A 10,268-nucleotide genomic window follows, 5' to 3' on the forward strand; every position below is an offset into this window, starting at 1 on the left:
CTGAGCGGCGCCGGCCTTGCGCACATGCGCAAGGCGGGAAAGGACTGCCTTGTGATTGGTTGGAATTGCCCGGGGATCGGAGGGTATATATAGAGGCTTGCGCGCCTCTGGGCTTGTCGTTGTTCGTAGATTGGAAGCAGAGAATAAAGACTTGTTAGAAATGCTTCGTCTCAAGTGCCATTATTCTCCGGACTTAACAGATTTAGTATACCTTTCTCTGGCTTTATTTCTTTGAAAAATTCAATTCTATTCTCAAACGTTTCTGAAAACGTGCTTGATCTTTTTGTGCAAAGTGAAATGTTCACATCTGGGTTGATTTCATTTTAGTTGCCAAAAATTAGATTTCATAAATGTTATTCTAAACTCAATGAATTTGCAATGTTCTCATTTAATCATAAAGAATGATTGAACATCTATCCTGAATGATATTTCTTAATATTATATACACTTGTATATAATATATAGGTAGTCCTCAATTTACGAGCACAATTGAACCCAAACTTTCCACTGCTACGCAAGAGAGTTGTTAAGTGAATTTTGCTCCATTTTATGACATATCTTGCCACACATCTGCAGTTGTTAAGTTAGTAACACAGTTGTTAAGTGAATCTGGCTTCCACATTGACTTTGCTTGTCAGAAGATCGCAAAAGGTGATTACATGACCCCAGGACACTGCAACCGTCATAAACATGAGCCTTTTGCCAAGTGCTCAAATATTGATCATGTGACCACAGGGATGCTAAGTCATTAGGTCATTAAGTGTGAAAAATAGTCATAAGTCACTTTTTTCAGTGCCATTGTGTCTTTGAATTGTCACTAAACAAATGGTTGTAAGTCAAAGACTACTAGTAGGCCCATCATGCTGTTTCCTCCTTAGGCTAAACAATATTAAACAGAGTAAAGAAAAGAAAAGAAAAGCCAAAGAAAATAAGGAACAACATAGGAAAAAAAGAAAGAAATGTAGCTCAAACTAATTTAGATCACCACTCGCTGTATTTCTCCATGTTTTTCTGTCCTTGCAAACCATTCTTACTTCTGTCTGTATATAGTGCTTCATACATGGTTTTGTGTTACAGTAGTTTTTAAACATTTCATTCTGTCCTTTTGAGGATGTTATTAGTTTCTTCTCTGTCTTTTTCATGCTCTGGACCCTTTCACTCTTCTCTCACATTTGTCTTGAAATTAGATGATTATTAGTTCTCTTTCTGTGACCAAACCACTTCAACATACCCATCATTTATATTTATATTCTTTATATTCATTCTTGATTCTAATTTTTGTTTCACTGCATACATGCTTTCTAGCACGGGAAACAGTACATAGTCATCTACTTGCTCTAATATGAATAATATGCCGTTATAGCCATTTTAATGTCAGCTTGCATTTAATTTCTCCTTTCAAATAACACTTTCTTGGCATACAAATCATTAATTTTAAATGCATGTTTGTTGTTGCACTTTTCAATCAATCAGGTGCTTCGGATTATTTGGATTTGCCAGCGATATTGAAATACCTTTGTGTACTCATATACTACCTTTGAAGTATACAACCTTGAATTTTCTACGTGTACAAACCATTCTTTAGTTCAAACCTATTCAGGTTTCTCTAAACCTGATAGCATAATTTCTCTCTCCCATTCATTTCTCAATATGATTGGATTAAAATATGTACTTTTTGTACTTCTCACCTGCAGGTATTATTACTAGATGAGCCAACTGCAGGATTGGATCCTTATTCTAGACACCAGGTATGGACTCTCCTAAATGAGCAAAAAGCAGGTCGAGTCATTCTGTTCACCACCCAGTTCATGGATGAAGCTGATATCCTTTCTGGTGAGTAGATTTTTTTTTATAATAAAGCAATTTACAATATAGGAAGAAACATAAAGTAAGAGGAATACAGGTATATTGTAATGTTACTTCTGTGTATGTTGTCAGATCTCTTTTTGTTTCTATTTAGTAGAACAAAATTCCTTTGAACTGCATAGAGAACTGCTTCATTTAGCATACTAAGCATCTTTCCATACTACACTGAAAATGTTCAGTGTTCCATAAGCTTGGGGCCCACTTTATGCATTCTGAAGCCCCAATAAAACGTTGGATGCTAAATCTTCTACTTCTATTTCTAAGAGCCGTGGTGGCACAGTGGTTAGAATGCAGTATTGCCGCTAACTCTGCCCACAACCAGCAGTTCGATCCTGACTGGCTCAAGGTTGACTCAGCCTTCCATCCTTCTGAGATGAGTAAAATGAGGACCCAGATTTTGGGGGGCAATATGTTGACTCTGTAAACCGCTTAGAGAGGACTGTAACGCATTATGAAGCAGTATATAAGTCTAAGTGCTATTGCTAGTGCTATTTAATGAATGTTGTTTAATGAATTCGATGTGATGTTTTTATTTTCCACACTAAGCTTACTCTTCACTTTTTACTATCTTCTATCTACCCACTGCCATTGTCCCCTTCATTCTTTCTTCCTTGCATTCCATCAGCTATTCTTTCTTTGCATTCATTTATAGCATAATGATTGAGGTGTTCTCTCTTCTGAGTCTTTGCAAGCATTTTCATCCAAACAGGGTACAGTTTCAGAGTCTAATGAACAAATTACTATAATTTTTCATAATTTCCTACTAAGAAGCATTTTACATTGGGAAACAAATTCAATCTCAAGAGTTAGGCTGAGAATTTCTTGAAGAAAAGAGGCCTGATAGACACTCCTGAGAACAAAAAGATTTCATTTTATGAAGATAAGCTGGAGGGAGTGACTTAAATTTAATGACTTAATTAATTAGGATGGATTTTTAAGTTTGATATATGTATTGAAAAAAAGCTTTAAGGCAGTTTTGTACGTATAAAATGAGTTTGTAAATGTATGTCTTCTGTCTTTTTATGTAATGCTGAATAATTCCCAAAGTTTGTAAAATACTATTGATTAAATTTGAAAATAAGAGAAGAAAAAGATTTACTCCATGAGGATAAACTCAAGGGAGAGATTTGAATTCAATGAGCTAATTGGAGTTAATTGGGCTTATATGGGTGTGATATACTGTATATATATTTGAATGAAAGCTCTAATGTAGTATTGTGTTTTGGGTTCTGGGTTTAAAATGAAGGGGTTACTTGAATATTTTTTAAAGTTAGTAAAATATCAAAATTAGAAAAAGTGTTTTCTCCCTTTAGGGTTAAACAAAAAATAAAATAATATAGAAGATTTTTTAAATATGAATTGTGATAAAGATTAATGAGTTAACAAAAGCATATACTATTCCCCACAGCAAAGGGAAGCAGAGATGGTCAAATTGATTATTTTATCCAAAAAAGAGAATACATTGAAATTGCTTCTGGATTTTGTGCCTGTAATGAAAAAAGAAATGAAACTTTGATTTTATTTTTGCTAATTAGATAGGTTTATTGTTATAGAAATGATTTGTACGTACTGCTGTGTAAAAGTAAAAAGTTGTGGTTGTAATGTTGTTACCTTCCACTGTGTTAAAGAGTGTCGGAAGTTGGTGCCTTTTTCTTTCTTTTTCCCTCTTTACACTATATCTTTTTTTCCTTTTCCTCTCCCTCCTCCTACTTTTCTATTATTTTTTTTGAATTTTTCTTTGTATTTTATATTTTGATAACCCAATAAAAGTTTGAACAAAAAAAAAGAGTTAGCCTCGACTGATTGTAGTTTAGCTGGGACCACTCAGTGATCATAGTACTGGAGCAGAGATTTGGAATATGGGATATTGTAGTCGTACATACATTATGTAAGCTTATCCTATTGCAAGGGAACAAATCTACTGTTATATAGTAATAAAACCAATTACAATGCATATGCTTATCATAAGGACTAATTGATGTCAAAGTATTTGTTGGGTTTCTTTTGCTGACTCACTTTTCTAAAACACCCATTCGTTGACAATTGGAATTTGGCGTAGAGGGCTTTGTATTGCTAAACAGATAACAACAAAAATGCTATTGCTTGCTGTTTCTCTAGATCGCAAAGCTATTCTCTCACATGGCAAGCTGAATTGTGTTGGCTCATCTCTGTTCTTGAAGAAAAAATGGGGAATTGGCTATCATTTAAGGTACTAGGACTATGACAACATGGCATTTTATTTGCTTGGCAATTGTGGAATGTTTCCTATCAATCCGATGCAGTCTTGGTTAACTTAACGTTCATTAATTCCTGCAATTATTCATTCACCCTTTTCCATTTGCAAAATGGAATTCTCAAGGCACTTATTGATTAGCCATTAAAATAATTAAATGAATAAAGGAAGAAAAGTGCTACAAAAAGTAAAAACAGCACAAAGAGCAGCTTCAGCTTATTTAAGTAAAACCTCCAAATCCAGGAAGAATCCTGCTTGATGACTGAGGCAGACAGAATTTGGGATCTAGTCAGTAATTACTGCCGTGGTGCTCATGAATTCCTGAATTGAACAAGTGCAAGTGGCCCTCACTGAGGATACCAATATTCTTAGAATCTATAAATTCCTATTAAAGTTTGAAGACAAAAGGGTAATTGAGGAATATATAAATCTAAAAATAAACAAATCGACAAATTCAGTAGATCTACAAAGACATTTTTAGTTTGAGCGAGGAACTGAAATATTTATAAATCTGCTATAAATTTAGCAATTTTCTGTTTAATATGGGATCTTATAGAAGTTGCCAAACCAAAACTCCAAGCAATCTTAACCTGCATGATTAGTAATAAGGGGCGCTGGAAGATGACATTTAGCTATATAGTTAGGATGCAGTTATACAAAAGGGTATTTAATGAAATGTGATCTAATGTAATAATGATAGTTCTATGAATGAGCGGGGAGATTTAGATAAAATATCAAAAACATAATATCACATTATGTGTTTCATAGCTACAGGATAAATGTTGAAAGAAATTAAATACTAGATTTAAATTTAGCCAACTTTAAATGATTGAACTTGGTCAGAAATTAACAGATTCTTTCTTAAATGATTTTCTCAAATATAGAAACCTCTCAGTTTAGGCAATTTGGGGGGAAAAATGATAGACATTAAAGCTGAATGTCCATTAAACCAGAATATTTTTATGCATTGATATTTTATATAATTTTGCATATTAGAAGCATGTATTTTATATGTGCATGTATGTATTTAAATAATTTATATGATTGCCCATCTTGCAGTTTGTGATTATGGATGACTTACATAAGGTTTTAACAAAAAGAAAATAATAAATGAAAATAAAAATGAAGTCCATAAATTCAAGGGTTTACTGGGAAAAAATGCAACTCTTAGCCATTGCTGTCTGCCCAAATGTTTGTTTAACATGAACAGGATGTATATAAATGAAATTTGTGATTCTGAAAGAACAACGTCACTGGTTAAGCACTACATTCCTTCGGTGAAATTATCAGGACAACATGAAAATGAGCTGAGATACATCCTGCCTTCAGAACACGTGAATAAATTTCCAGGTAATTATCGAGTAAATAAAAATAAATTTAGTCACTGTTTTCTGAAAGAGCCCATATAGTTGAAGTCATCTGAATTTAACTTGCTTTCTATTATATGCCAAAGGACCTATAATAGACAAATCAAAGTCAAACATATGATTTGTTTTTGTCCACTCAGATTTGTTCAGTGAAAGTGATCAACAGACAGATCTAGGAATACTTGACTATGGAGTTACTATGACAACTCTGGAAGATGTCTTCCTTAAACAAGAAGGAAATGAAAAAAATTCCGGTAAAGTATTTGGAATATCTTCTGCTAGAAGTACTTTAGGGTAATAATTGAAGAGATATAGCAAAGTGTAATGAAGAGATTTGGGTGTCAGAAGCTAGAATGGAATAGAGAGGGATGAAGGTTAGAAAACGAAGACTTTCTTCAACTGAAATAAGCATACTGAAAGATATTTTTGAAACTTACCTTAGATTATGGAGTCCGTTATGAAGGGGAAGGAGAAGAACCAGGAAAGGATGAAATGGAACAGAATCTGCTGTTGCTGTCAGAGATGGGGAAAGTGACAATGAAGGGCTTAGGACTCTGGAGACAACAAGTTTATGCCATTGCAAGAATGCACTTTTTAAATCTCAAGAGGGAATGCAAAATCTGGGGAGCCCTGTGAGTGATTTATTAATTATATTTGAAGCATGTTGAATGTACAATCTTCTTATGGAATAAGGGCCAAAATATATGCCATGATTGACGTGAAAATCTGTCTGCATGAATCTTGAACAAAATACAGGTAATCCTCAAGTTACAAGTGTAATGGAGCCTGCCAATTACATTCATAACCCAAGGATTCGTAGGACTGAATCATATAACTTGAACATGATCACTCCCTGCTTTTGCCCATGCATTTGCTAATTGAATGCACAGATCATTAAGGGCATGAGGTATCTCAGGGTGGGGAAGTCCATGGGGGGGGCCTAGTGCTTCCAACCATGCAAGGCCTCCCCCAACCCACTGAGATATCTCATGCTTCCCCCTCCCCCCCATCCTGCCCAACTGGGTCACTTAACTTTCATAAATCTCAACGATCAAGGGAGCTGTCTCCTCTCCCGCCTCTGCTGCAGTTTTGCCTTGAACAAAGGCTTGCCGAGGCCTGCAGGGATGAGAGATTGTGTCCTTATAGGCTCCAGTCATCTTTGCAAAAAGCCTTTGCTGCCGAGAACGAAGGCTGGGAGGAGTGTGCATGTCCCTCTGGGTCTCTGTTTACGGCAGCAAAGGCCTTTCCTCAAGGATGCACATGCCCTTCCCGGCTTCCGTTCTCGGTGGCAAAGGCTTTTTGCAAAGATGGCAAAAGGCTTTGCAAATGGAGGGAAGGCTTTGGTGCTTCAGGCCTTCCCTCCATTTGCAAAGCCTTTTGCGGCAGATCTTGTCCAGGCCTCTGTTTGCAGAGAGCAGAGGCCTAAAGTACCATGAGATCATGTGAGATCAGTAGCGCGATCAAAGGCCTGAAGCACTGAAGCAGGCCAAGAAACTGAAAGTTCGCTAGATCTTTGCAAAGTGAGTGTCCACAGGCCCAGTGCCTGTGGAGACCCAGCAGGGGGTGGGAAATAGGCAGGGCGAATGTTGCAGTGCCTCTGCGGGCATTCGTAAGGGTGAATGACTGCCATGGAGCTGCAACATTCGTAACTTTGGGACTGTCGTAAGTACTTGGGGGGGGGTTATGTCATAACTTTGAATGGTCACTAAGTGAACTGTTGTAATTTGAGGATTACCTCTCTAAAGATAATCTCCCTCCCTTCCTCTTTCTTTTGTCTCCCTTTCTCTCTCTCCCTCCATCCCTCCCTTCTTCCATCCCTCCCTCTATCTCTCTCATTCTCCCTCTCCCCCTCTCCTTCCCTCTCTCTTAATGATCATTAAAGGGTCCAAGGATATAAAATATTTCTTCTCCAAGGATGAAGACAAATTAGAGAGAGGGCACGGATGATCCCCTGGATATTTGTGCAAACAAATCTTGCTATACTCCGATTTCACTCTGAAAATATCAGATTTTGTCAATGGAATTTTTGATCCTGTGAAGTTGCTCTGTCCATGTTATTCGTTAACTAATTATAAATTTTATTAGAAAAGTACATCTACTTTTCCTCATATAAAGATATTATAAAACTATAAAACACACAAAATTATGGGTTGGGAAAGACCTGCTTTGTTTTGTATTACCAGGATGCCATTTGTTTCATATACAGTAAGCAATTTAAAAAAAAAAATAGGATTTTTAAATAGATAGAACTGCAATTTGTTTTCCTCAGTGGTTCAAAACTTAGGGGAATTAATAAAGATCACTTTTCCTCTAAATAATGTTGCTCTCACTAGCTTAATAAATTAAGTAGAATGACACTAGTTGGGTGTCACATCTCTGTTATGCTTAATCTGTGTTTCTCTTTTGTTACAGTTTACTAATTTCTGGAATCATTTTATTACCTTATATATTTCAAACTGCTTCCTTTGCTGTTTCGTTGACCATGCATTATGCAGAGCTTCATCCTGGGTTATACTTTCAGCCAGGAAAGTGGCATTTCAAGGAAAAATCTGGACTTCTGATCCTTAACAACACAGGTAAGGGCGAAGAATATAATGTTCTTTTTTTCATAGTATTTATATTACAAATTACAAATGCAACGATAAAAACTAATAAGAAATAAACCAAAGAAAAGAAATAATAGAAAAAGAAACAATTCACCATCTACTGAAGTACAACAAATGTTCTTTTCTTCCTATATCTCATCACTTATCTATAAACAAATCGTTAAAACTTCGTTTCAGCCCTGATCACCAAAACTCCATTAAGGGTTATCCGAGATAATAACATACTTTAACCTTGATCAAATAAACCAACTTTATATTCATTCCTTTTAGTTCTGACTATTTTGAACTTTCCCTTCAAGTAATGTCCTAGAACTTCATTTCTTTTCTTCTTCTTTTTTGTTCCTTCTTACAAAATTTTTCAAAGCTTTAACAAGCCTCTTTTGTAAATCCAATTTAGGAAAATTATTCAAGCCACTCTCTTGCTTTGTTATTTGTGCAGTGCTTTTATTTATTAAGACATTTGCCAGCTTCTTTTTTATGTCCAATATGACATATTTTTTTAATCATTTTTATAGCTGGTTGTTTTAAAATAAACTTTCAAATCAGTGTCAGTCTTGTCAGGTAAAACTTGTGCCTCTTCCATAACATCTTTTACATCACAGTCTATCTATAGAGGCAGACATTCTTAATAAAATGATTTCTGGGTCCATTGTTCAAAAATATGATTCAATATTTCCAATGTTAAAATAGCTTGATTTACTCGGTATCTATAAGTCAGATTTGAGTAGTCTCCTCCATTACTTGTAATCTTTAGTTCCTTCTAGTTGCCTCTAGTGCCCAATTTTTAAAGACTTTTTTTTAAAGATTTCAGAACAAAAACATTTTTCCATGGCAAGGATTCTTTGTAATTACTTCCAAAATCTCACTAGCTAGCTAGCTAGCTAGACAGACAGACAGATTTAGAGTTTGAGAAAGGTAGAGCATCAGAGTTATCCATCCTAATCTACAATTAAATGTGAATTGAATATTAGATATAAGATTATATTTAAATATTGTATTGTTGATTATTTAGTACTCTTTTCTTTGTTTGGAAAGTAAATACCCCATAAATTTATCTTGTCCTCCTTTGTTTTATTTTCTAGGTGAAAAAATTGACAATTTTATCCAGGCAGTAAAGAACCAGAACATTCTTATGGACGTAATCTCAGGTAACAATATCAGTGACCAGCTGGCTCACAATGGGGCCATACAAGTAGACATTGAAGACAAGGTAACATTGAATTCTTTCCCTTTTCATTTTGGAAAAATGAAACAATGGATTTAATAGAATTGACTGAGAAGATTATAGCTGCCTTTGGGGAGTATAATTTTAACTATATTTTAAATATAATTAATATATATTTAATTATATTAATTAATATAATTTAATTATATTTAGAGTCCACCATGTATGTAGGATATCAGATTTGGAAAAAAAAAGGAAAGAATGATTGTTCCTTGTTTTTACAGTCCTTGACTTATGATTATAAATGAGCCTGGGATTTTGGTCATAAGTAGTTAGAGTCATAAGTCGAGGTATCACGTGACAAAATTCAAAGTTGCAATGACTTTCTTAATGACAGTTGTTAAGCAACCACAGCAGTTTCTAAGTGACTATGATAATTGTTAAGCAAATCCATTTTCCCTGGCCTAAGAGGCTTTTTTTGTGTCAGAAACTGGAAATAAATGCTAAAACCTGGCAAACCCCCCCCCCCTCAAATTGTAGTCATTTGCAGGATGCTGCAAACGTCTGTAACAGTGAGCCAGTTGCGGAGCTCACCAAATGGGAGGGTGTGCAACTGTCATAACTCCAAAAACATGTTGTAAGTAGCTCTGAGGAGTCTGTCGTAACTTTGACTAGTTGTTAAATGACTGGTGGTAAGTCAAAGACCTCCTGTAATCTAAAATGGGGCATAAATAGGAACACTTCACGTTTGGATACAATAATGGCCAAATGTTGCATCATGGTCTATTGCTACGTTAACCTTCCAAACAAAAGTATATTTTAGAGCATAACCTTCATTATAGTAATCTTATCCTTCAAGAACGGTAACTTTAAGGAAAAGTGAAGGCTAATTAGGATATTCATGCTGCAATGGATAGAATACTAGAGAACTTTTAATACCATGAAATTTTAAAGTTTGCTTTTTGTAAGAGTGTATGTGTTCCCCCCCCCCCCCCAATGATATGAGCCTTTGAGTGGAGAGTTTCCAATCC

General features: G+C 35.3%; 1 protein-coding gene across 1 annotated transcript in view; it reads left to right on the plus strand.

The window, feature by feature from the left end:
- Positions 1–10,268, plus strand: part of LOC107282567 (ATP-binding cassette sub-family A member 10) — a 54,620-nt gene that overhangs the window by 17,070 nt on the left and 27,282 nt on the right. The window contains exons 12-18 of the mRNA XM_029283034.1: positions 1,691–1,833; positions 3,985–4,075; positions 5,310–5,449; positions 5,607–5,720; positions 5,930–6,098; positions 7,879–8,042; positions 9,155–9,282. Of these exons, the coding sequence (XP_029138867.1) occupies positions 1,691–1,833; positions 3,985–4,075; positions 5,310–5,449; positions 5,607–5,720; positions 5,930–6,098; positions 7,879–8,042; positions 9,155–9,282 (949 nt within the window). The remainder of the gene's footprint in view (positions 1–1,690; positions 1,834–3,984; positions 4,076–5,309; positions 5,450–5,606; positions 5,721–5,929; positions 6,099–7,878; positions 8,043–9,154; positions 9,283–10,268) is intronic.

The sequence above is a fragment of the Protobothrops mucrosquamatus genome, unplaced genomic scaffold (genome assembly GCF_001527695.2).
Source record: "Protobothrops mucrosquamatus isolate PMUCROS unplaced genomic scaffold, P.Mucros_1.0 scaffold9, whole genome shotgun sequence".
In the NCBI taxonomy this organism is placed as follows: domain Eukaryota; kingdom Metazoa; phylum Chordata; class Lepidosauria; order Squamata; family Viperidae; genus Protobothrops; species Protobothrops mucrosquamatus.